Here is a 23875-nt window from a genome sequence, read left to right on the forward strand (position 1 = left end):
ACTCCGCGACCGAGGAGCGCATTCGCGCCATGCTCCAGCGCGAGCAGCACAGCCGCGGAATGACCACCATCATCATCGCCCACCGCCTCTCCACTGTACGTAACGCCGACGACATCCTCGTCATGCGCAGCGGCAGGCTCGTCGACCACGGCACACACGACCAGCTCATGGAACAGGACCGCCGCGACCACACTTACCGGGACATGGTCCTGCAGCAGCGCGCCATGGTCGCCCTCGCCGGCGCCAGCGCCGACGATGATAAGCGCGCTGCGGATACGGCCATCGACGATAACGACGGCTTTGAAGGCGAAGAATTCATCATCAGCGATGGCGCCACAACCAAGGTCGGCGGACACACCGTCTGCCCCGCGAGCACCACTGTCGCGACGCCTTGGGACGAATTCCAGCGCCAACCGCAGCAGCTCGACCGTCCCGCTGTGCTGATACACCGCACCAGTCGTGCACCCGAGCACAACTGGCCCGCCTCTGGCCGCACCATGACCGTCTCGCAGTTCGAGCACACCGCTGAGTCGCCCGCCGCCCAAGCCGACGCAGCCGCCGCCACCGCGGCCCGGGCGCAGGACGCCATCAGCCCTGGCGACGCAACGGACAGCGGCTTCGCGCCGTCGACTTCGTTATCGTCGTTGCCCCACACGTCACAGCACGTCCACGCCCTCCTCCCCAACCTCTCGTGGTGTAAGCTTTCCAGCCTGTACGGCCTCTACATCGGCATGTACCGCTGGCATTTCCTCATCGGCGTCGCCGCCGCCATCGCCGTCGGCGCGTCCTTCCCGTTCGCCGGCTGGATGACCGGCGAGACCGTTGGCGCCATGTCCATCGAGGGAAATAACGCTCTGCTACGCTCACAGACCGACAAGTGGGCACTCTTCTTCTTCGTCCTTGCGCTGTGTAACATCGCGCTCAGCTTCATGAACACGGTCTTCCTTGAGGTCGCCTCGGAGCGCATCATCCGGGCGCTCAAGACAGGCGGCCTCGCCGCTCTGCTTAAGCAGGAGATCGGCTTCTTCGATGCGGAAGACCAGGCGTCCGGCAGCCTCACTGCGGCCGTCTCCAGCCATCCCGCCGCTGTCGGTGCAGCCACCGGCGCAATCCTGTCGCAGGTCATCATCTCCGTCATCAACCTGATCGGCTCCATCGTCCTCGCGTTTGCCGTCAGCTGGAAGGTCGCCGTCGTCTGTCTCCCGCCGATCCTGCTCCTTTTCCTCAGCGGCTACGTCAACGTTGCCATGCTCGAAAAGTTCGAGCAGCGCGCGCAGAAGCCCATGGACCGCGCAGCCAGCTATGTCAGCGAAAACATAGACTCGATCAAGACCGTTGCCGCTCTCGGCCGCGAGGCTGAGACGATGCGAATCTTCGACCTGCGCGCCAAGGCCGACAAGAGCCGCATCCGCTACCTGCTCGTCGGCTCCTTTGGCTTCGCCTTCAGCCAGGCCATGGTCTTGTGGGTCTCCGCGCTGCTGTTCTTCTGGGGTGGCACGCTCTATGCGCGCAAGGAGATTGCTCTCTCGAACCTCTACGCCGCGTTCGAGGCCGTCGTCATCGGCAGCTTCTCCGCCGGCAGGATGTTCACGTTCACGCCCGACATTGCGCGCGCCAGGGCTTCACTCAGCGTCATAACCAGCTGGATGACTCGCAAACCTCATGTTGCAACGCTGACCAATGCTCCGCCGCCGCTGCAACAGCAACAGGAAGGAAAGGACACCAGTCCGATGACGGGTGACATTGTTCTTAACGATGTCGAGCTGCGCTACCCGACGCGCCCCAAACACCCTGCCCTCAAGTCGCTCACCCTCACGCTCAAGGCGGGCGAGCGCACTGCCTTCTGCGGCACATCCGGCAGCGGCAAGTCGTCCATCCTGTCGCTTCTGCAGCGCTTTTACGACCCGTCCCGCGGCACCATCAGCTTCGGTGGCGTCGATTCGCGCCAGATACCATTGGATCAGCTGCGCGCGAAGATGGCCTACGTGTCGCAGGACCCGGTCCTCTTCTCCGGAACCATCTTCTGGAACTTGGCTATGGGAGCCGTCGACCCGTCCAAGGTGATATTGCAAGATGTGGAGCAAGCATGCGAAGCGGCATGCATCCTCGACTTTGTCCGTGGCCTGCCGCATGGCTTTGAGACAGACATTGGCTTCAAAGGCGCGCAGCTTAGCGGCGGACAGAAGCAGCGCCTGTGCATTGCCCGTGCGCTTATGCGCAAGCCCGAGATTCTCATTCTGGACGAAGCATCATCTGCTCTTGACACGCAATCGGAGTATGTTGTGCAACAGGCTCTCGATCGCGCATCCGAGGGCCGCACGACGGTGGTGGTGGTGAGTGCTCTGCAGTGCTGCGCGCATATTGACAGTGGCATCTATGTGCTGAACGCCGCCTCTTCACGTCCCACCGCAGGCACACCGATTGACCACAATCCGCAACTCGCACAAAATCTGTGTAATCGAAGACGGCATCTGCGTCGAAAGTGGCACCCATGACGAGCTCTTGCAGCGCCGTGGACGCTACCTCGAGCTCGTCGAGGCCCAGCTGTGAGCCAAGACACCAAAATTCTATAGAACCACTGCTCTTGACATGTAGTCTTTAAATGCGATTCTTGCGCACTGCAATGCAACAAATGCATCATGGGGAGAACAGGATTACATCTCCACTTGTATAGCATCCCTTCTCTCGGCACCACATCCGCGGGCCGCTGCGCGTTGCAGCAGGGCGTCTAGGGTGCCAGAAGTACGCCGACCTGCAATTGCATTTGGTCAGGATTCTGTTGCTCTGCGGTCCACGCGACGACCTTGGCCACCACATCAGGCTTTGCGAGAATCCAACTAGGTGACGCGGTCGCACGAGAGATGTGGTCAAAGTCTTGCACTTCAAACTTTCCTTTCGATGGCGCATTCGTGACAGCGGTCGGATTCAGATGCGAGTCTGGATCTGCAACTGAATGGGGCGAAGACGCATCGCGTTGTTTCCGTAAAGGTGACGGACAAGGCGCGAGCGCAAGGTTGCTGCAGTGTTCAATTGTAATGACAGACGCGCTGTCGATGAGGCCGATGATGCTTTCTGAAGTGTGCATGCGATACTTGAGCACATGGATTCGTGGCATATGCGCAACGCATGATCAGCGTCAGCTATCGGGCCGATGGAGCTATCGAGGTAGCCCCCATGCTCACCTGACGGCTCTTCACCGCGATGATGCAGTTCTCGCAACCGTGCACCATGACGCTGCCGTCGATCTCACCGAGCAGCAGCACAGAGTTCTTGATCGCGCGTAGTTGCACAGCTTGCAGTGAAGTCAGCTTGGGTCTTGTTCGGGCAGCCGCATCGCTCGCACCTGCGTCCTCCGGAGGCGGAGGCGGCCGAAGGTCGATCAAGCAATCGATGCAGTCTGAGATATGCAGATCACCGGAGGAGGTGCCGTCTTGGAAGATCGCATCGTTGCGCGTCAAGCGCGCTCTCTTCTTTCCCGTGAAAACCCGCTTTGGCTTTGAGTGTAATTCTTCCGCTGCTGCCGCATGCATCGAGGCTGATAGACGAGGGGTCGATGTCCCTTCGTCTGGTTTTGTGGAAGGTGAATGTGAAGGAGCATTCGATGCAGGCTGTGGCTTCGGCGCCCGTCGGAGAGAGAAACGCCCACTTGACTTGCCTAACTCAGCTCGCTTGGCTGTTATCTCAGCAGCTAGCTGGCGCAGCTTCTATAAAAGGAATAAATTGGCCGAGAGTGTAAGCAGCGCTGTATACAGCAAGCCAACTGAAATGTCTTGCCGCTGGAAAGCTGAGAGCACTTACGTTTTCGTACGTGTTCCTATCGTATGATGGTATCAAGTCGTGGTACTCTGTCACGTCTGCTCTGAGCTGAGAGACGACCTGCAGAGGCTTCGTGAGCTCTGAGCTGGAGCTTGCATTCTGGACGAGTTTTTGAGCGGCTGTTTCCACCGTGCGTGCGCATGAGGAAGAGAAGGATAGCGACCGCGAGGCGCGAAGGAGGTGAGTGATGAGTCAAGGGAAGATGTGATCCTGCATGACTCCAAGTTGATGCAGGGCTGCAAATAACCCCGGGTTATACAGTGCCGACAGGCAGAGTCGTACATACCAGAGATGCTCTCGTTGAAGCGTTCATAGAATACCAACGCTCGATCGGCGCGGGAGCCGGCGCCTATGCCTTGCATCTGGTGTGCGTAGCGTGAAGTTCCCAGCTGGAGTGAGGTTTACGCAAGAGCAGCAAGTGAATCCGCCCGCGTCCATCCGAGGCTGCGATCCAGGGACCACTTCACGGAGCACTTTTAGACAGATTTGACAAGAACCGAATAAGTACACGACGGGCAAGGTGGAAATTGGGATTGAAGGAGCTTCGTACCAGAGACGGGAAGCACATGGAATTGATACGTACGTACCTTTGTCGGGCGGACGCGACGCGTGTTCGTTGTCACGTGACTCATATAACTCGGTCTCTAGGGACATCTCTGGGCAGCACTGCGCCTGCGCCAACGAACTCGGGAAACCCTCGCAGTTCCCACGTACTTTTGCGAATGAAGCGTGGGATCGTCGCCAAGATGCCGACAATGCCGTTAGGGTGTCCACTGTTAGACCGTGCTATGTGCTGAACTTTGGGTGCGACCTGGTACGACTGGTTCCTTATAGTGCTGTGTCTTCCATTATTGTGCGGCAGGTGGCTGCCAAATGTACTCCGAGGACTAGTGGAGCTTGAACCTTGAAGACACCAAACATCAAAGACTCTGAAGCCACAAAAAGTGTGTCAAGCGGCTGTCAAATTTGTGTTCATGCAGTCACTTCTGTCACATTGTGGGGGGAGTCGCGGCGCTGCTACTTGTCACAGGATAGGGAAAGAACTCTCCTCGTCGCAATCAGATTTTTGCGCGCGAAGAGTCACAGAGGATCATTCCTGAACAAGACTGGCTGAGGGCTGGAGGGCCGCAGAAGCGAGTTCACAACCTCGTGAATTGACTGTTTTCGACTAGCAGCCTATTACACGCTACGGCGTTAAAGCCGGCCTAAAGGTGCGTATCGAATCTCGTCTGTCCCTCTTATCCGCCCTCTCGAGCCTGGTTCTCATCGTCTCCAAAGCACTGGTTTCGGCATTCCGCACATATAAGTTGAAGAAAGGGGGGAGCGAGCGAGGCTTTGCGAGACTGACACGTGGATGAACGCGCGGTCGGCGCCGCCTCTGCTACGCTCATCGAATTCATTCGCAATTCGACACTCCGTTCGGCACGATCAAAACTTTAGGCAATCTTCATGCAAGTCAGCTTTGCAATCATGATGATGGTGATTATGATGCCACACTATACGACCTCGATAAGAGCGTGGTAGACTTTTGCTTGCTCGTCTTGAGCTCGTGGGAAAAGAGACACGGGGGACGATGAACGAGAGCATAAGGGTGATCGGACACGGTCATTAAGGGTATTAATGCACGAGCGCCAATTCTAGGCTAGACTGTTCATCACACTGTGTGTCCCTTTTTTACTGCCCTGTTGCTCTTATCGGCTCGCCGAACGCCTGAGCGGCCGATCAGTTTGTTTGCTTTTCTCTCGTGCTCTGCGCTCGCTCTTTTTTTTTTCTTTTGGTGGGTGGCTGGCGACATGTGATGATTGGTGTACCAGACTGGCACAGTGCCTCAAACGACAGCCCTTGTCCTACCTTGGCTGCGAGACTGGTCCAGCAGCGTGAGCCTGGCGGCCCACTGCGCAGCCCCAGCCCATTGAGTGAAGTGGCACACCTCCACCCTCGCACGGCTGTCACGATTGCTCTCATGTGGGACACGACCTTGGCCCACCCACAGGAAGGATGGAGCAGCAGTCCCTTCCCCGGAAGTATTGAAAGCATCTCCATCTTCTCTCAACCTCGGCGGCACACACCGCAGCAAAGCTGCAGGCACACGGTGTGCACTGCAATGCAATCTTCCTGTTCGACGCAGATCATCTAGCCAGCCAAGCTTGTACCTCTCTGTCGGGACTTTTTCTCGTCACTGGTGAGTTGCTTGGGTAGGCGCACATAGAAGCCATTTCTGAGTGCTGCGTGGCTCGTCGATGATCTGGCATTTATATGCTGATTGCTGACATGCATGGTTTGCTCGACTGCTCTCTCCGCTTTCCCAGGTGAGGTGCAAATCTTACACCCCCGTTGAGACGTCAGAAGGACTGGACCCTTCCGGAGCTCGAGAAGAACGAACTCCTCCCCTCAGACTTCGTTGAGCAGCAAATCGTCTCATCCTATGCATCACGTAGGGACCGCAGCTTTTGCTTCTCCTGCCACACTTCCGATACGAGCCAAGCAAGCGTTTCAGGGTCAACGTCGTAAATCTTGCATGGCATGGGAGAGCCTCTCTTCGCGACACCTTCCCTCATAGATTCCCGCCCCTCCTCCGTCCACTCGGATCTGTCGGCTTCTGTCTTCACCGCACCACGGTCGCAGCAGCAGCAGCCCCGCACTGACAAGCAGCGTTTGTTCGGTCACATGCACAGTGGCAGCAACGGAAGCGTCAGCCTGCACTCCGTCTCGGCCATGTCAAGCGGCAGCCCACGGATTGAGCATTCTGCACAGCAGCAGCAGCAAGGGCCAGGTGCAATCGGCAGCCGCTCTCCCTTTGGCAACACGGGTAACTTCGATCCTGCTAGCATTTACAGCAAGTGCGAGCCTGCCGGTATGCCGGGCGCTACACACACCGCTGAAAACCATAATGGCAGCGGCTTTTCTGACAGAATCGGCGGTACCAGTAACAATAGGCAGCAGCATTCAACTTCGCCAGTTCAAGTACATTCGCCTTGGGGTTCCACCAAGCCTCCTTCCACCCATTCCCTAGGCCCTGGAACCATCGGCCTCGGGTTCGCCAGCTCGAACAGCGAGCGCCCGTGCGTAGTTACCGACGACAGTCAAAAGAGCTCGTCGGCAGGCACTTCCGCTTTGCCGTCCTCTTACTTTCCGGCCATGCCGGCGCAGCAGGGCCAGCACAGCGCGTATCAGCTCGCTCTCCTGCAAGCTGCGCAGCAGCAAGGTGGCATGCAGGCGCATCGCAGCGCCAGTGGTGCTGTATCGCCTCGCCCAGATCCTGGGGGAGACCCCAGCATGCTCTTGCCCTCTAGTGCTGCGCATCCGGGTCCCTTTTCGTTCTCATTCTCATCCCCATCCGACCGTGCACCCTCTCCCGCATATTCGGCACAGCAGACAGCCACGGACGGCACGAGCGCAACGAGCCGCAGCGTCACCAGCCCCCCGCCATCGTTCGGATACGACAGTCAACACAGTGCCACGAGCGTGCATAGCCTCCCAGCCGATGCTTGGCAACAGCAGCCACCATCTCAGCACCAACGCGGTGCCGCCAAGGACCCCAATGTCGCGGCTGCCGCAGCGTTCGGAAGGCCGCCAGGCTATGCGTCCTACTACACCGGCAAGGGCAGCTCACCCCCACAGCCCGGGCACAGTGTTGGACCTGGCTCGCCATCCTCCCCTACGCACGATGACGTGCTGGATGGGGGCACACAGCAGCGCGCAGCGCGGGAAAGGTTCTTCTCCTCCGACGGCAGAGAACAGGGACAGCACTGGCGCACGTCGCTGGACGGTGGCAACAGGCACTTGACTCCACCCAGCTTGGCTGACCACTACCAAAGTGGCCAGCAGATGAGCGCCGATATGGCCCAGCAGCACCTGCAGCATCATGCCGCCCTCGCAGCGGCTGCTGCTGCTGCGGCGGGTCTGTCGTCGTCGTCGAGCGGACCGCCCCAGGTTGCCGGACCTACCTCGAGTAGCGCGACGAGTGGAGGTGCCAGCCTCCACGAGTTCAGCATCTTTGTGGGCGACTTGGCCCCCAACCTGCGAGAGGAAGACCTGGTTGCGCAGTTTTTGCGCCCGCCCATGTGGCCTCCGGCACATCCCTTCGCCATCGCGCACGCTCAGGCGCAGCAAGCCAGAGGCATTTTCACACCTGCCAAGATCGGCCCCGCTCCTTTTACGAGTACCAAGAGCGCCAAAGTGAGTGGAGATATTTCTCGCAGACAGTTGGCTATATGCCCCCTTCATTCACTTGTTCTTGCATATACTGACTTATCTTCTCTTCGTCTCGCTGCACAGATTATGACCGACCCGGTGACCGGTGTCAGTCGTGGCTTCGGCTTCGTCCGCTTCTCCAGCGAGTCGGATTCGCTCCGTGCGCTCGTGGAGATGCAAGGAGTGTACGTCGCCCCTCTCGACGGCCAGTCGGGCGGCCGGCCGCTGCGCGTGTGTCCGGCCACTCCGAAGAACAAGTCTCCGGCTGGCGGACAAGGGTACGAGGCGGAGCTCGCGGCTAGGACTGGTGGTGGTTACCATGGTGCAGGTGGCGCACGAGGCTTCGCCCCTGGCCAACCAGGCGCAGGTTTTGGTGGTGCTCACCCTCGGCCTGATCCGTACATCAGTGCGGGCGCAGTTGGCAGTGGCGACGCGCCAAACCCTGCGTCAGCGCTTGGAGGCCTGCCGCAGGCTCTGCAGCTGCTCCACGCACATGCGTCTCGCAGCCGCGAGTCTTCTGCGCAGGGCATTGCCCTGACTGCCCGCGCAGGTGATCCGTACAACCCGCTCAGCGCCGTCTCGCCCGCATCGGCTGCTGCGCTGACGTCGAGCGCGCTTGACCCGAATAATACGACCGTCTTTGTCGGGGGACTGTCGTCGCTCATCTCGGAGGACACACTGCGTACGTTCTTTGTGCCGTTCGGCGAGATCTCCTACGTCAAGATCCCTCCCGGCAAGGGCTGCGGATTTGTGCAGTTCGTGCGCAAGATCGATGCGGAGCGCGCCATCGAGAGGATGCAGGGCTTCCCCATTGGCGGCGGTCGCATCCGCCTCAGCTGGGGCCGCAGCCAGGGAGACAAGGCCGCAGCCGCAGCCGTGCAGGCCGCAGCGCAGGCTGCCCAGCTCGGCCACCTCGCCAGCCTCGCTGGCCTTGGCGGGCTAAGCGCGTCGCAGCTCGCCCAACTCGCAGGCCTCAGCAATGCTCTCAGTGCCGTGCAGGGCAGCAGCAACCTCAACCTTAACGGCAGCGCCGGTGGGAACAACTCCGGCGCCAGCGGTAATGGCTCCGGCCTACCGCCTGGCTTGCTCGCGCATTCGACTGAGCTGGACGCCAACTCGACGCTGCTGCAGCAGATTGCGGCTGCCAGGGCTGGCCTGGCGGTGCAGCAGCCTTTGCAATCTCCTTCGCTTCATGGCGACCTGGACCAAGCTGGCTTCAGGGGTGTGCCACAGCCGCATCAACCGCAGCACCAGCAGCAGCAGCCCTTGTCCAACAACCCGCGCGAGGCAGAGCTACTCCGCCAGATGTATGCTGGAATGGCACAGCAGCAGCAGCCGCAACAACAGCCGCAACATCCAAACCGTCTCCAACAGCACACGCAGCAGCAGCATCAACAACCGCATCCGCAACAGCATCATGCATCACAGCATTCTTTGCCATTCCAACAGCAGCAGCAACATCCTCCTCATCATCATCATCAGCAACACCTTGCGCAGCATGCGGATCGCAACGCTGAGCAGCTCGCATCCTCCTTTTCGAACATGGATCTGCGGCAACGTAGCGAGGACCCCCGCACTTTTTACCAGTCGGGCTCAGCCGTGGACGCGCAGGTACGCGATGGTATTAGCGGGGGCAACACTGTGCACCACTCCGACTCTCCATCGCCTAATGCTGCATCGTGGTACGCACGCGGTGGCGCGCCGGACGAGGTGCAGCATCGCGCTTCGCCGCACAGTATGCTCAAGGCATCCACATTCGCCCCATTTAGCCCGGCTGATTCGCCCGTTGTCGGGGAGGCGCCTTTGCCGCCCGAGCATGGAGGAGCAGGAGGCGCTCACAACAACAGCAACAACAGCAATAACAACACCAGCAGCAGCAGCAACCATGCGAACAACAACAATAACAATAAGTCACCACTGGCTACTTCGAGTTTCTAGACTCCTCAGCAGCAGCAACAATCATCGCAGCAGCAGCAGCGTCCTTAGCACTTGCCTATTCGCCACAGCAGGTACGATACCGCCCGTCATCATTCTCTCGCGCACGTTTCAAGCCCTCTTTTCGACTCGATCCTTCGCCGTACGATGCCGCCGCCATTCTCGCCATACCCCTGCTGTCGCAACGCAACTTTTCATCGTTAGGGATAAAGGGGGGAAAGCGCTATGAAGGACATCACTCCTTGCTTCCTTCTCAACTTTTGGTGCAACTGTGCATTTTGCAATCTTTTCACACTGTCAAGTACTCACAAAAAAGGGCCTCCGTCCCACCCGCTGGCATACGTACCAACCCTGGCATGAAGACGGCCTTCCGGCCTCGCTGCTTGCAATATGCTCTCATTTACTTCTCACCAGCATGATGCTGGGCGGAGGCAGACTGGCTTCTACACTTGCGCTGCCGCTGACAGAGGATAATTTAAGGCCGCGCAATCTCTCTTCCAAAAACACTCCTCCAATTCAAAAGACACATTTCAAACAACACTACTTTTACAAAGTGTGTACCCACTCTACAAGACATACCCCCGTCCGCTGCACACAAGACCGGCTCATCGCTTCAGCGCATTTTATCTTCATACTCGCACAACAAGAGAAAAGACAAAATACCAAGGACCGTTATAGGCATATTGGCAAATCCAATGCAATCGAGGGGTTTCCGTTCAGTGGCCTATTTCAATGCTCGTCACCCGACATGTGCGCATTCAGAAGTTTGTCACCTTCCAGTTATCAATCTCCCCCACCATTTCTCGCGCATCGACGTTCCATCTCTGAATCTCTTTAGGCTCGGAGGCCATAAAGTCATTATTTGGTCCAGCGCACATACTGCCACGCACAAGCTGCTCTTTATCTTCCCCCATCTATTCCTCGTCGCCTCTCCGTCTCTCGCTCCTCTCTTCGGGTCGTCGTTCAACCCGGCAGCGCTGAATGATTAGGAACAGGTAATACAACGTCGATCCTCAATGCATACTCGTTTGCATACAACACGTTCTTTCTCTCTTTCCCTCTTTTACGTCCACTCTCTCTATCCCTTGAGTCAGCACTCATGCGGTTCAATAGAGGCTGTCCGCGTCGGTAATAATATCACTACACATGATTTATCCATTCCACCTCCGAAGTTGCGAGCGAGCGGCTCTGGTCGCGAGTTCGGTTGACTGCCTGCTGCCTGCAGTTATGCAGCATTTCTTTGCCTCCGCGTCCTTCCTTAATCGTACTTACCGCCGGATGGTCGGTCTGGATGATGGCCAGGACTCCATCATTGAGCGGGTAGCACGCAATTCCAACAACTCTTTCCTCAAACTCAGAAGGCCTTTCCAGTGAATAGGAGAGCCCGTAACCAGGGAAGTTTTGGGGCTTCACGGGTACTGGAGAAGGAATGTACTGTGACGAACGAGAGACCTCGAGGACGAGGGAACCGCTCAGCCAATCGCGTGAATGGCTTGTCTAAGCTGTTGTGGCCAGACCACCAGCTTACCTGGACGGGCTTGAATCGCTGGTCAAGGTCTGTTAACAGCCCCAGGCCAGCAAGTCACCCGTGCCAGGTAGAGTTGGGGGTCCGTCAGGGCGATGAATGGGACTCCTTCCGCGTCAACTAGCCTGGCCTACTGGGCCCATATGTGATCGATGGTTAGAGTCTTGCAACTCCCTGAGGCTTTCTAAAAGGGTACCTGCATAACGTAGACTGCCGCGCTATCCTCTGAGTAACGCATCTTCGAGTCGTGATCTGACGTGGCTCCCTCTCAGCTTCCCAGCTGGTGCACTGATGCTATTGTTAGCTGGTGCTCATGAGAGTGAGCCCCGGCTTTTGGCGGGAGCTAGAAAGAGCGGATCACGGCAGCTTGCTCGCTCCCTCGGCAACTGCGGATGGCGGCCGAGCGGAGCGCGGGGAAGCAGCACGGCGCCTGTGTGTCTTCCAAGCAGCGAGGGGCAAAGGGAACGGCTGACTTCTCCACAGTTTGCCGTTTAACATCCCCTCATACCATCTCACCACTTCCTCCTCGAGGTTGACCGGAAAAGGGCGTGAAGAACATGTCTCCCTGGGTTTAAAGATTGTATCCGAAGTGCAATACGCCTCCCCTGGTCAAGCACAAGCGCCAGCTCAACGGGGCCCCCTTCGACCTTTGCACACCATGGCCAACTTATTTCGCTCCTCTCTCCCCTCCTCTCTGCGCGGCGCCGGTGCCCGCAGCTCCGCTGCGACGGCAGCTGTCCGCAGCGACGCCGTATCAGCGCGCGGGTATGTCAACCCTGCTAATGGCGACAACGCCTTCAATATGACCAGTGAGCAGCTATCAGGCGCCGTGATCCGAATACTCCCGGGCTGACTATCTGGCTTTGTTTCGATGGATTGCCGCCACCGCTGTGTCAGAGTTTACTCGGTTCGACTGGGAAGACCCGATGTCATTCAACAGAAAATTGACAGAAGAGGAGGTATCTATCTCGGAAACGGCCAGAGCATTCTGCCAGGAGCACCTCAAGCCCAAGATTATCGAAATGAGCCGGAAAGAATGTGAGCAATCAACGCAACCTTTTGCTATGTCCTAGATTTCATGATTCACCTCGCCGATCGTTCGAACAGCCTGGGACCCGACGATTCTACCTGCACTGGGGGAGCTTGGTTTGCTAGGTCCAACGATTCAAGGGTATGGATGTGCTGGCGTCAACAACGTCTCGTATGGGCTGATCGCACGCGAGATTGAGCGCGTCGACTCGTCGTTCCGGTCAATGATGTCGGTGCAATCATCACTCTCGATGGGTGCAATCAACCAGTTTGGTACCGAAGCGCAAAAGGCGAAGTACCTTCCACGCATGGCCAAAGGCGAGCTCGTCGGCTGCTTTGGCCTCACCGAACCGAATCACGGGTCCGACCCGGCGAACATGGAGACCGTCGCGGAGGACAACGGACAGGGCGAGTTTACGCTGAACGGCAGCAAGACGTGGATATCCTCCTCTCCGCATGCGGACATCTTTATCATTTGGGCACGATGCAAGTGGGATAACAAGGTGCGCGGCTTCCTGGTCGAGAAGGGCACAAAGGGGCTGGAGGCGCCAAAGATCGCGAACAAGACTGCGCTGCGCGCCTCAGTGACGGGCTCGATCTTCCTGGATAACGTCAAGGTAAAGCAGGAAGATTCGCTCCTCGCACGCGCACGACCCGGGCTGGGTGCGCCATTCGAGTGCCTGAACTCTGCGCGCTTCGGCATCGGCTGGGGCGCCATCGGTGCCTTGGAGGCGTGCATCGCTGAGACACGCGCGTACGCCCTGGAGCGGCGACAGTTCTCTAAGCCGCTCGCTGGCTTTCAGCTAGTGCAGAAGAAGATCGTCGACGCGGCGACCGAGGCAAGCCTGGGCCTGCTGGCGGCGCTGCAGCTAGGGCGCATGAAGGATGCGGGAACGTGGAGCCCTGAGATGGTGTCGCTGGTCAAGCGCAACAACTGCGGCAAGGCGCTGCAGCACGCGCGCGTGCTGCTCGAGATCTTTGGCGGAAACGCTGCCAGTGACGAATATCACGTCGCGCGGCATGCGGCCAACCTGTACGTCGTCAACACATATGAGGGGACGCACGACATCCACTGCCTCATCCTCGGTAAGGCGATCACCGGCGAGCAGGCGTTCGCGTAAGCCGGCGCTGCATCCCATTATTACATGCGACGCATGCCAGGAACAGAGTCTTCTTGGTTGTCTTGGCTGCTTGTAGGCTCGCACACTACAACTTGCTGTGTATTAAAAATTGGCTTGCTTCGTAAAAAGAATGAAAAGAGTGGTGCGGTGTGAAGCGATGAGGTTACATGCTGTGCTACAAGCACGGGTCATCAGCGAGGCAAGCGAGAAGGGTGGGGCTGGGTAGAGCGGACCGGTGGGAGACCTACAGCAAAGGTTCGGTTCCAAGTAGGAAGCGTTGCTCTGCCATTTCACGAAGGATAGCGCGGCGGCGGGCTGACCTTTGAGCTGTCTTCTTGGGCCCACGTGGGTGCTGCAGCTGCTGCGATGGCTGATGTTGATGGTGACAGGTGTTCGTCGTGCGAGCCTGCAGCATTGATCGCGACAGATTGGATCTGCGAAGGAGAAAAGATGAGACGGGTATCAGGAAATGGCGTTTCATTGCTCACTATGCGTCGCTCTGCCAAGATGACTGCCACTCACCGCACGCTCGTCCCTTCGGCTCTTCCACACGGCCGCGGTCAGCCAGAGCCCCCAGACACTGAGGCCCACGGAGGCGGTGACGGTCGCGCGGTGCGCAAAGTTGGCGATATGCGATGTAAAAAGGCTAAACATGCCGAGAGAAGAGGATTTGAGCGCAGATGATTAAGGTGGGGTGGGGTACCGAGGGCAGTCGAGGACGGGCTTGATGAAAGAAGTGCGTGCCGACGGGTGTGTTGGGCTTGTGGGGCTGCTGCTGAAGAAGCACACGGGGGAAGATCTCAAGCTACGCAAGCGCTATGTCACCCTACTCTACGCAATGTAATACTTAAAGTGGATCTGGGGATGAATGCAGCAAATGCTAATGAAAGGAAACGGTGAGGGAGAGACACGGATGACTGGCGGAACGGCACAATTGGTCACACCTCACACTTGGCGAAAACCCCATTCCCCATAGGCGATGACCCCAACGCTTGCCACTACGGGGGTCGCGGTCGAGTCGATGGCGAAGCGAGGTGGACTGTGCGAGCGGCATGCGGAAGCTGCAATAAGCAGAGGCGGAGTGGGGCCGTTTTGTTGAGAGAGCGACCGCATCGCCGAGAAGGCATCCTCGTCGAATTGAATGGATCAAAACCAACCCTGGAAATCTCCCAGAAAGGACGCTTGGGTGTCAACAACGCCAGCGCGGCACTGCAGCAGTGTGCATGTATACCACCAACACCACGGAGGGAGATCCAATCGAGAGAGATTGTGTTGTTCTATTCCCCTTCCAACCACATCCATCCCAACTCATCCCACCCCATCCCATCAGCAGCAGCGTCCCCTGCTTCCCCTTCTCTCAAGGAGCAGTAGCGGGTGAGGCAAAAGGATCCGCGTGGGCATTGTCAGCCGCTGGCACCCCAGTGGCACAGTCAGCACAGAACAATTGCTTCGCTCGCATACGCCAACGCGCGCTTGCCGACCCCCCCCCTCGGCTGCATCGATTGGATCTGCCCCTCTCCTCCCCCAGGACCATGGCATCGGCACAGGAGATCGTGTATGCCCTGCACGAATTTGAGGCCGAGAATGCAGACGAAGTTTCGTTCAAGGCGGGCGATGCGATCATCGTCGTCGAAAAGGATGATGCATACGGCGACGGATGGTGGCAGGTGAGTGATGATGGCTGACTCGCATCCTCTATTATACATGCACATGCTGACCCCCCTTCACATGCTCCTCTACAACGCTCGTCGCTCGTAGGGCACAAACGAAAAAGGCGAAAGCGGCCTGTTCCCCTTTAGCTACACAACATACGACAAGGCGCTCGCATTAGGAAACAAGGAGGCCGTCGCATCTACCAACGCTGCCGCCGCCGCATCAGCCGGTGGTAGCAGCAACAACATCAACAACAACGCCAATTCCGCCGGCGCAGGCTTAGCCACAGGGGGGCCTGAGGTGGCCAACGCATCGGGCGTCACTGCGGACCTCGATAGCGCCATCAATGAGCTGAGGCTCAGTTCCTCGTCGATACAGAACAGCTCCTCCATCAGCGGCACCATCCCCGGCGGCCTGCCGGCGTCCATGTTCGCCGATTCTGCAGGAGCGCAGCTGGAAGGATTCAGCAAGGCGCTCGGTGACGGCGGCGAGGGTCCTGACGCAGCTGCAGGCGGCGCAGAGGACACCATGTCCATCGGCGCTGACACCGAGGAAGGCGCCGACGGTGACGACGAGTATCGCTTACGTTCGGCGGCGCGCGCGGCGCTCGCTGCGAACGCCAAGAAGAGCCTCGCCAGCGCGGGTGCGCAGGAGCGCGCCGAGGAGGAGCGTCGCAAGAGCGCCGCGCTGAAGAGCTTCCAGGATGAGGAGCGGCGGCAGCGCGAGCTCCTGCTGCAGAAGGACAAGGAGCGCTCGGGGGGAGCCGGGTCCGCCGCCGCGTCCCTAGCCAAGAAGAGCACGTCGGTGCCGTTCGCAGGGCTCGAGATGAGCGACGAGAGCGATAGCGAGGGCAGCCTCGGCGACTTTGCGGACGACTTGGGCGCCGACGGCTCCAAGAGTTATAGCCCGCTCTTTGGGAATCAGCACGCGGCGCAGAAAAAGCCTCTGCAGATCGAATCGCAACAGCAGCAACAGAATGGACTTTCTTCACTGGATCGTGAGGAGAGCCTCGCATCGGCCGCCGCCACAGCGGCCGCAGCGGCCGCTGCGCTCCCGCCGCCTTCGAATTCCAACGTCATTCTCGCACAGCAGGGCCAGCAGCAGCGCAGCCTCTCGCCCATCCCGAGCGCCTCGGGTCACCTCTCCGCGAGCACTACCGGCGGCAGCATCAGCCGCGGCTCGCCGCAGCTCGGCGCCAGTAAGGACGAGGGTGAGCAGGCCGTCGGCACTCTCGCGTCAGTCTCATCAGTCGAAAAGTACAGCAGCACCAATCTGCCGCGCAAGTCGTCCGATGGCCACTCGATGCGCCAGCGCAGCGGGACCTTCGACAGCTCCGCGCGCAGCGCCACACCCGGCGGTGGCACCGGCGCGGGCACCGGCACCGGTACGACTGGCACACCCGCGACATCCGTGGCTGGGGGCACGGCGGTGCGGCCCTCGGGCGACCCATTCGAGTGGAACATCGAGCAGGTCGTAGAGTGGGCGCGTATGAAAGGCTGGGACGAGGCAAACGTCGTCAGCAAGTTTTCCGAGCACGAGATCTCTGGCGACGTCCTCCTCGAGATGGACGCCAACATGCTCAAGGAGATTGATATTCTCGCGTTCGGCACTCGCCATAAGGTCGCAGTCGCCATCCGCGAGCTCAAGAAGAGCGTCCAAGACGAAAAGGCTGGCGTCGCTGCTGGTGTTGGCATCGGACGCGCCCCAAGTCCCGCATACGGCGCTGCTGCTACGGGCGCCGGTATGCAGCGAGGATCGAGCTTCTCACAGGAGCGCGGTGCCGACGGCGGCAGCGGCGGTGCACAGTTCGACCAGCCAATGCTTTCCTCCGCTTCGCTCGCTGGCTCACAGCTGTTGCAACAGCAGTATGCCTCATCAAACTCCGCTGCGGGGAACTTTGGTATAGGCTTCCCCGGCTCCGGCTCTTCACAAGGTATGCGCGCAGGCGTGATGATGGACAGCCGCAACTTCAGCAACGCGACTGCCCCGCCGCTCGGTGTCGCTGGTGGGTTCTCACCCGATATGGGTGCGTACAATGGCGGTGCTGTCGGTGGCGGTATGGGTGGTGGCGGTATTGGAAATGATAGAGAGGTGATGAGCGATGTGAGTTGACCCGAGCAGCAAGACTGCTTCGTCCAATCGCTGAGTGTCTCTTCGGTTTTTGATTTAAAAACGCTTACTTTTGCTAACCCAGGACGAGAGCGCCAGCGGATTGCGCAAGTTTGGCAGGAAGCGGCGCACGGTCAAGTCAAGCGAGGAACAGATGATAAGTGCACCGCTAGGCTCGCCGCGGAAGCGCGAGTCGGCTGGATCACGCTCCGTCGGTGCGGGCGAGCGCACGTCTTTCTTCGGCATCCGTCCTCGCAGTCGCCACGACACAGGAGGGGCTAGCGGAGCAGGTGCCTCCTCTTCTGCTGCGGGTAGCCGCCCCTTCTCACGCTTCGTCCCTAAGCGCCTCGGCGCGCCGAACCAGCCAGACCTTAAGAGCCAGATTTCCGGACCGACGGGCTCGCCGCAGTACGACGCGGGGGGCGACACTGCACGTCGCTCACGTCTGAGCGCCAACAGCGACGGGGTGCTTGGCAGCGTCGGCCCCACGCCAGGCGATTGGGGCCAGGTACCTGTCAGCCCGACTGAGGTCAGGGAGGGTTCGGTCATGTCGCGCATCAGGCCGGTGGACTTTGAGGGATGGATGAAAAAGAAAGGGGAGAGGTATAATGCGTGGAAACCGAGGTATCTCGCGCTCAAGGGTAGCGATTTGGTCATCCTGCGGGATCCAGAAGTGAGTGGCCGCTTGCTCACTTGCTCTTCCTCACGGAGGCACAATGTGTTCTGACCCCTGCTTTTGCTTGCTTGCAGGCCGACAAGATCAAGGGCTACATCTCGATGAAGGGCTACAAGCTTATCTCGGACGAGAACGTCAACCCTGGCAAGTACGGGTTCAAACTGCTCCACGAGCACGAAAAGCCGCACTATTTCAGCTCAGAGGATCCCATCATCGTCAGGGACTGGATGAAGTCCCTGATGAAGGCTACCATCGGAAGAGATCACAGCTGTGAGTCTTCTGTGCAAGACTGCAGGTACTTCCTCAGTGACTGAACAAACGTCGAATCATTTGCTTGCTCCTATGCAGTCCCTGTCATCTCTTCCTACAACAACGCAACCATCTCCTTGAAGGAGGCTCAACGCATGAACCCTCCTCCGCGGCCGCCGTCGCCCACATCGCGAGCCAGGACACAAAAGGCAAGAGCAAGGGAGAACCCGGATCAGCTGACCGCAAAGGACGCGGCCGTCTTGATGGGCCTCAGCAGCAACCAGGGCCTCGGCGGGTCTCAGTACCGCTAGCTCAGGCTAGGCTAGGTTAGGCCAGGCGCCTGTCCAATGTTGGTGGGCCGGGGAGGTTGTCGCACGTTCCATCATGGATTTCTCCGCGGGTTTTCCAGGTGCCTTCTTGTTCACAACGTGGGCCAGAGTGATACCTCGATACGGACATGTTACAGACAACCAAACGTTTTATGCATATTGTGTATCGTGTGCAAGCCCGTCGAGCGAGGCGCTGCTCTGAGTGGTGCGCGTGCGGGATCTTACAGGAATTGCATTACAGGAATTGCGACTGCTGAATGCGGATACGGACAGGTCCAGCCTCTCATCAAATCAAAAAGCCCGAAGAATAATCATAGCAATCCGCTATCCGATAGTATCTGCTTGCACGTCTCGAGCTCCGACGCCTGGAGCTCAAGGTCGCGGCGAAGCCGTCTGCGAACGGAAAGACATACCGCGTTCAACCTTTGGAAGCCTTGCAATCGGAACTTGGGACTCACCTTAGATTCATGTTGATCTCGTTCCTTTCGGCCTTGGTCCTTTGGATCTCCTTGCGCAGCACTGCGAGTTCGTGACTCTCGGGCGCCTGCGTATCCTCGTACATGTGGTCCAATTCTTCGTTGAAGGCCTGCACGAAATAAGCATTGTCAGATCCAGGATGGCCACATACAGAGCAGACAAAAATGGCACTCACCCTGTGCAGCTCGGTGTTCTCTAAACGACCATCAGCTTCGAGCGCTGTGAGCAGCTCGCACTTGCGCTCGAGCCCCATCATTCTGGTGCGAAGAGGCTGCACTTTCGCAGCTTCCTCGCGTAAGGCTTGCAACTCCGCCTCAGACGTGACTGCGACGGGAACGCCTGGGCCGTGATGCAAAATGACTGCCAGGTCTTGTTCTTCAGCGTCAAAGTCGCCCTCTGCGTCTGCAAGCCACTTTAAGAGCTGAAGGTTGAGGTCTTTGGAAAGCTGTAGGGACGCGAATGCGCCTCGTAAGCATCGAGACCCAGCACACAGTCGACATGAAGACACTCACCCCGTTGAACTCCTTGTTGCTCATGTGCTCGCGTTTGTCTTCAACACCCACGAGGAACTGTCTCATCTGCGCAAAGGCTTCGCGTCGCTCATTTGCGCGATACTGTTGCCGCTTGAGACTCTGTCGCCAGCGATGATGTCCGGACGGACTGCTGTCACTGGCATACGCGGCCGGCGGAGGCGGCGCATTCACACGTGGCGATGGCGAGAGGATGCCTGGGTGAGGAGAGACGTTCACCGGTGATGGACAGCCATCTACAGAGTGCGCAGCGCGCTTGGGTGGCTTGCCAGTTGGCGTCGCATCCAGCGGGGCGCTGCGCTTGGAGCCGGACATGCTGCGCTCGCAGGATGGCACGCCACGAAGCTTCGATGGCAGATTGGGGCTGGGTTGGCGTTTGGCTGGTAACGCTTGTGGAGTTCGTTTCGGAGAAGCAGGCTCATGCGGAGGCATCTGTGTCGCATCATAAGGCAGACTGAGGTGCCGAGCGCGCGGACTCGACCTTGGTGTGTATTGTGCCGCCCCTTTCTCGCCCTCGCGCGTGGGGATGTGGTCATCTGGGCGCGGAGAAAGAATTTCAATGCGTGTCGGCGTGCCAGAAGGACTGGACGACAATGGTCCTCCCGGCCCCAAGGAGGACATCGCTCCCTTCTTCACGAGCTTCCTTGGGCTGGGCGATGCGCTGCCGTGCTTCTCCTTTGTTGTGCCGATGTCCTTGCTCTTGACAGGCGTTCCTTCCTTGTTTCTACTCGAGGTTGTCGCCTTCGTCGCAGAGGTCCCCGCAGCAGAGTGGGTCTTCATGCTAGATTGACCATACGACACAGATGACGCCTTGCTGCGCCTGCCAGCAGTTGAGTACGGTTCGCTGTCCGTCGAGCTGCGGATGCTTCCGGGTGTGGCAGCATGCAACAGATTGCGGCCAAAGTTCTCTAGGCCTTCCACGACGCCCTTTTTGGAGGTGGACGGCGTAGATGGATCGGGGCTGAGTGTGTTGCGGAAGTCTTGCTTGTCAGCCGGAAGCGTTGAGGCGACATCCGCCATGAAGGCATGCAACGAGGTCAGACTGACCCGCTCGGTGCGCTTCGCCCAGCCTTCTTCGCGGGTGTGTACGCGCAGGTAGCAGAAGCAGTCATCCAAGTCGAGATCCTCCATGCGCACGGCCGCATGCGCCGGCATTTCTTCCGGACCGAGCGGAAGCGCCTCGGCTGCGTCTGCCTCGTTCAGAACGACATGCAGCACAACAGCCGTCTGCAGTACCAATGTAGGACCGGTGGGCGCATAGGGTCAGCAACAGACCACACGTACACGACCAAGGATGCACACACCTTCTTTTGCTCCTGCAGCCAGCTCCTTCGCGTATAGATATTCCAGTAGATGACCTGCCTGGGCAGGACGATGCTTCTATCGCGACTGTCAAAGCTTGCGGGCAATATCTCGCAGCGCGCATGGCTCCTATGCCCTCGCGTCTTGAGCAGCGCCTGCGCTCTCCAGAGATTCTCGAGGAAGCGTGTCTTCTGCATCCGCGCCGGCACAGCTGCGGAGCCGTTCGTCTCGCTGACGACGTACTGCCGTGTCGGCCGGTTGGCCCAGCGGTCGCCCGAGACATTGGACATCATCTTGAAGAAGGACAGTTGGAAGTCCGGGCCACCGAGGTCGTACGCCTGCACGTCGAGCAGGTCGATCATCCCGCGGAACGCAAGCTCACCTTTCTTGCTGCCGTAGCCGAGCAGTGCACTCCCGCCGCCGGCGCTGCTGCTGTTGCCGCCACTGTGCTTCTCGGTGTAAGCCTTCATCTGGTCGGCCAGTTTGGACAGGTCATCGAGACCGACTAGCTGCCTGCCGGACGCGGTTGGCGTGCTGCGCTTGACGACGGCGAGACGATCGTCGAAGAGAAAGAGGGTGACGTGCAGCGTGCGCGTCGCCATCTGCACGCCACCGGGCGAGAAGAGCGCCGCTGGCCCGAGCGCGGCGATCAGGCTCTCGGCGGGGAAGTCATCCACGTCGACGGAGTCGATGAACTCGCGATGCGCGCTGATCAGCTCGGCGGGGAAGCCCTCAACGCTGCGCGAGAAGGACCAGAGCACCGCGGCGCGCTTGGTTTTGTCGTCCGCCTCGCAGCTCGCAATGCGGCTCGCGAGTACGACGGCCTCCTCGAGCCGAATGCGCTGCGGATCACGTTGCGACATGTATTTTACGAGGCCGTTGAGCATTAGCGTGTACCGCGGAATGCGCTGCACTGGCTCCATGAGCAGCTCGCGCACGCCCACGTTGCCGATCCCCGAGGTGGTGCTCTTGACCTTCTCGAGGTACTCCTTGAAAGTCTTTTTCTTGCTCATGGTCTGCTCGATGTGCTTCGCCTTTTCGATGTTTGCAAAGTACTCGTTGTAGCACGAGCAACACATCATCTGGAAGCGCACGTGCACACCGGCTGGCGGTCAGCTGGTCCACAGATGGGGCGAACACGTTCGCGAGAGTCGTGCAACTTACATGCTGATACATTGCATCCCCTAGACCCTGTAGCGCATGCTTCAGCCCGCCCTGCATGAGCGATTCGAGCTGCTGCAGGAAGGCCTTGTTCGCTCCGACGATTTCGCCAATGTTGCCAAACAGCCGCTGCGCCTCATAGAGGGGCAGGATTGCCGTGTCACGATCGCGAGAAAGCTGTCGCAGCGGGATGGCATAGCACTGCGAATGGTGCCATACGGGATAAATGATACCAGCGCTTGCTTGTCAGCAGGACAGGACAGGGCATGGCATGGCATGGCATGGCATGACATGGGCATGGCACGGTTCCTGTAGAGAACGACGCACCGAGTTCAAGATCTCGATCCTCTTCACATAGCTCCTCTCCGTCTCAAGAAGCTCCATCAGTCGGTCCTGCAGTTTGTTCCAGTTGTACTCCTTCCCACCTCCGTGTTCTGCGCCTTCGCCGGTGGCCGGGCTCCTGACGGCGGTAATGCTGCTGCCGCTACCGCTCCTCGGAAAGTCCGCGTTGCTGCTTATCGTTCCCGTCCGACTTGACCCGTTGGCGGCGCCCACGGTGCCATTTTGGTCGATGACAACCGAGCCAAGCCACGGGAGGAGCGCAGCTGCAGAGAAGAGATGGCAAGGGGTAAGCTTGAAGCAAGGGTTGCAGACGCGTCGGCGCTACTCACGCCCTGCGACTCTTCGCTCGTGGTTATATCGCTCTGCATCTCCGTCACCGTCGAGCTCACCGCTTGTGCCGTCCTCAAGTACGACATCGTACATGCGGCAGCGGGTGACATCCGCGCTGGCGGTAGCGGCGCCCAGTCCGAAGCCGGCTTCGTAGTCTGTGTTGCGGTCATGTGATGCGGCGTGGTAGGTATAATAGCCTGCTTCCTCTCCTCCTCCTGAGGCTTCATACGCAGCTGCAGGGCTCAGCATCTCATGTATCCCCCGCGCCACAGTCGTGTACGATGTTGAGAGACTGGACGTATCGTGATGGTAGCTGTTGCTCCGCACATGCTGGTGCGCGGAGGACGGTCCCAAGGAGGACCTTGAGCTGGAGCCGCCTACGGATGCGGATGCTGCGGCCGGCGAGAGCGCGGACGCTTGCGCTGCAGACGTGGCTGAGTGCGGGAAATGGGCTGCCCGAACCGGTGAGGGCGTCGGACCGGGTGACTTTTGCGCCGAGGAGAGCGACCGGTAGCGGACGTGGAAGGGCATGTTCGGACAAAGCGCTGTGCGCGCGATGTCCGCTTTGCTCGCGTCTTTCGTCGGCGAGCGTGCGGCGCCTCGTCGATGGAGCAGCACAGATGAGTTGTCCACGCCGTAGGGGTATTGCGACTGACCTGCTTTTTGATGTGGACCTAGCCCATGAAAGGGATTCGGTTGATAGGGATTGTTATGCATTGATGTGTGTGATATGTAGAACGCATGGTCAACATGTTAGTGGTGTTGCTCTCGGGCTCTGCGCATGGCGGCGCGCTGCTTGTATAATTTGGACTCCCCTTCAGACCGGTATCTGCAACCCTACTATTGATAACAAAGCATCAAGTCTCTCGCCCGCGTCAAGGCACCAATACTGGACGCGCTACTACGCCCTTACCACTCTCGATGGTTGAATGCAGTCAACATCACGGTCAGCAGGCGTCTCTTCAATACATGGTTGAGGGGCAGCAAGACACCCACATACGGCACCCGCCCAGATCGCGCAGCGCATGTGTTGTTCGTCGGCATCCTGATCGTCGTCTCTTGTTCGAATCGGCTTCCACCGTCCACTGGCGCTGGCC

At 59.0% G+C, this 23875-nt stretch overlaps 8 protein-coding genes across 8 annotated transcripts; 5 read left to right on the forward strand and 3 right to left on the reverse strand.

The window, feature by feature from the left end:
* Positions 1-2642, forward strand: K437DRAFT_276339 (P-loop containing nucleoside triphosphate hydrolase protein). Its single transcript, XM_013385177.1, has 2 exons — positions 1-2333; positions 2413-2642. Exons 1-2 carry the CDS (start codon positions 30-32, stop codon positions 2548-2550), a joined length of 2442 nt encoding a protein of 813 aa, XP_013240631.1. The 5' UTR covers positions 1-29; the 3' UTR covers positions 2551-2642.
* A 1-nt stretch (position 2643) lies between these two features.
* On the reverse strand, positions 2644-4319 carry K437DRAFT_259485 (uncharacterized protein). The gene is made up of 4 exons (XM_013385178.1): positions 4103-4319; positions 3799-3935; positions 3183-3704; positions 2644-3091 (listed from the first exon to the last, which is right to left on the reverse strand). Exons 1-4 carry the CDS (start codon positions 4176-4178, stop codon positions 2729-2731), a joined length of 1098 nt encoding a protein of 365 aa, XP_013240632.1. The 5' UTR covers positions 4179-4319; the 3' UTR covers positions 2644-2728.
* A 3337-nt stretch (positions 4320-7656) lies between these two features.
* Positions 7657-8880, forward strand: K437DRAFT_228727 (RNA-binding domain-containing protein; the record flags this gene model as incomplete). The annotated part of the gene is made up of 4 exons (XM_013385179.1): positions 7657-7880; positions 7980-7995; positions 8095-8408; positions 8622-8880. Coding segments are annotated over 4 exons (813 nt in total), but the record flags the coding sequence as incomplete, so codon positions are not given.
* Positions 8881-10267: 1387 nt separating this feature from the next.
* K437DRAFT_28738 (uncharacterized protein) lies at positions 10268-11280 on the forward strand. The gene is made up of 2 exons (XM_013385173.1): positions 10268-10498; positions 10593-11280. The coding sequence occupies exons 1-2, from the start codon at positions 10361-10363 to the stop codon at positions 10932-10934; spliced, it is 480 nt and encodes a 159-aa protein (XP_013240627.1). The 5' UTR covers positions 10268-10360; the 3' UTR covers positions 10935-11280.
* A 767-nt stretch (positions 11281-12047) lies between these two features.
* K437DRAFT_28751 (acyl-CoA dehydrogenase NM domain-like protein) lies at positions 12048-13803 on the forward strand. The gene is made up of 3 exons (XM_013385174.1): positions 12048-12279; positions 12368-12508; positions 12578-13803. Exons 1-3 carry the CDS (start codon positions 12129-12131, stop codon positions 13618-13620), a joined length of 1335 nt encoding a protein of 444 aa, XP_013240628.1. The 5' UTR covers positions 12048-12128; the 3' UTR covers positions 13621-13803.
* Positions 13725-14274, reverse strand: K437DRAFT_276343 (uncharacterized protein; the record flags this gene model as incomplete). Its single annotated transcript, XM_013385180.1, has 2 exons — positions 13725-14054; positions 14143-14274. The coding sequence occupies 2 exons, from the start codon at positions 14272-14274 to the stop codon at positions 13911-13913; spliced, it is 276 nt and encodes a 91-aa protein (XP_013240634.1). The 3' UTR covers positions 13725-13910.
* A 653-nt stretch (positions 14275-14927) lies between these two features.
* K437DRAFT_259489 (uncharacterized protein) lies at positions 14928-18943 on the forward strand. The gene is made up of 5 exons (XM_013385181.1): positions 14928-15287; positions 15379-17376; positions 17468-18055; positions 18133-18328; positions 18407-18943. Exons 1-5 carry the CDS (start codon positions 15153-15155, stop codon positions 18616-18618), a joined length of 3129 nt encoding a protein of 1042 aa, XP_013240635.1. The 5' UTR covers positions 14928-15152; the 3' UTR covers positions 18619-18943.
* K437DRAFT_259490 (uncharacterized protein) lies at positions 18831-23465 on the reverse strand. Its single transcript, XM_013385182.1, has 8 exons — positions 22778-23465; positions 22434-22711; positions 22110-22307; positions 20948-22027; positions 19626-20870; positions 19289-19558; positions 19095-19222; positions 18831-19029 (listed from the first exon to the last, which is right to left on the reverse strand). The coding sequence occupies exons 1-8, from the start codon at positions 23307-23309 to the stop codon at positions 18948-18950; spliced, it is 3813 nt and encodes a 1270-aa protein (XP_013240636.1). The 5' UTR covers positions 23310-23465; the 3' UTR covers positions 18831-18947.
* Between the last annotated feature and the right edge of the window lie 410 nt (positions 23466-23875).

This window comes from Tilletiaria anomala (genome assembly GCF_000711695.1).
Source record: "Tilletiaria anomala UBC 951 chromosome Unknown K437scaffold_122, whole genome shotgun sequence".
Lineage (NCBI taxonomy): Eukaryota > Fungi > Basidiomycota > Exobasidiomycetes > Georgefischeriales > Tilletiariaceae > Tilletiaria > Tilletiaria anomala.

What these genes read in the sequence shown, in the direction of transcription:
- K437DRAFT_276339 (XM_013385177.1), top strand. Translation starts at nt 30, where the DNA reads ATGCTCCAGCGCGAGCAGCACAGCCGCGGAATGACCACCATCATCATC. An exon ending in GCCGCACGACGGTGGTGGTG is followed by an intron (nt 2,334 to 2,412) that starts GTGAGTGCTCTG and finishes GTCCCACCGCAG; the next exon opens with GCACACCGATTGACCACAAT.
- K437DRAFT_259485 (XM_013385178.1), bottom strand. Translation starts at nt 4,178, where the DNA reads ATGCAAGGCATAGGCGCCGGCTCCCGCGCCGATCGAGCGTTGGTATTC. An exon ending in CTTCAACGAGAGCATCTCTG is followed by an intron (nt 3,936 to 4,102) that starts GTATGTACGACT and finishes CGGTGGAAACAG; the next exon opens with CCGCTCAAAAACTCGTCCAG. An exon ending in ATAGGAACACGTACGAAAAC is followed by an intron (nt 3,705 to 3,798) that starts GTAAGTGCTCTC and finishes TTCCTTTTATAG; the next exon opens with AAGCTGCGCCAGCTAGCTGC.
- K437DRAFT_28738 (XM_013385173.1), top strand. Translation starts at nt 10,361, where the DNA reads ATGATGCTGGGCGGAGGCAGACTGGCTTCTACACTTGCGCTGCCGCTG. An exon ending in AACAACACTACTTTTACAAA is followed by an intron (nt 10,499 to 10,592) that starts GTGTGTACCCAC and finishes TCGCACAACAAG; the next exon opens with AGAAAAGACAAAATACCAAG.
- K437DRAFT_28751 (XM_013385174.1), top strand. Translation starts at nt 12,129, where the DNA reads ATGGCCAACTTATTTCGCTCCTCTCTCCCCTCCTCTCTGCGCGGCGCC. An exon ending in CAACGCCTTCAATATGACCA is followed by an intron (nt 12,280 to 12,367) that starts GTGAGCAGCTAT and finishes CCGCTGTGTCAG; the next exon opens with AGTTTACTCGGTTCGACTGG. An exon ending in CGAAATGAGCCGGAAAGAAT is followed by an intron (nt 12,509 to 12,577) that starts GTGAGCAATCAA and finishes TCGTTCGAACAG; the next exon opens with CCTGGGACCCGACGATTCTA.
- K437DRAFT_259489 (XM_013385181.1), top strand. Translation starts at nt 15,153, where the DNA reads ATGGCATCGGCACAGGAGATCGTGTATGCCCTGCACGAATTTGAGGCC. An exon ending in ACGGCGACGGATGGTGGCAG is followed by an intron (nt 15,288 to 15,378) that starts GTGAGTGATGAT and finishes CGTCGCTCGTAG; the next exon opens with GGCACAAACGAAAAAGGCGA. An exon ending in TCATCCTGCGGGATCCAGAA is followed by an intron (nt 18,056 to 18,132) that starts GTGAGTGGCCGC and finishes GCTTGCTTGCAG; the next exon opens with GCCGACAAGATCAAGGGCTA.
- K437DRAFT_259490 (XM_013385182.1), bottom strand. Translation starts at nt 23,309, where the DNA reads ATGCCCTTCCACGTCCGCTACCGGTCGCTCTCCTCGGCGCAAAAGTCA. An exon ending in GGCTGCAGGAGCAAAAGAAG is followed by an intron (nt 20,871 to 20,947) that starts GTGTGTGCATCC and finishes TTGGTACTGCAG; the next exon opens with ACGGCTGTTGTGCTGCATGT. An exon ending in GAGATCAACATGAATCTAAG is followed by an intron (nt 19,030 to 19,094) that starts GTGAGTCCCAAG and finishes TTCCGTTCGCAG; the next exon opens with ACGGCTTCGCCGCGACCTTG.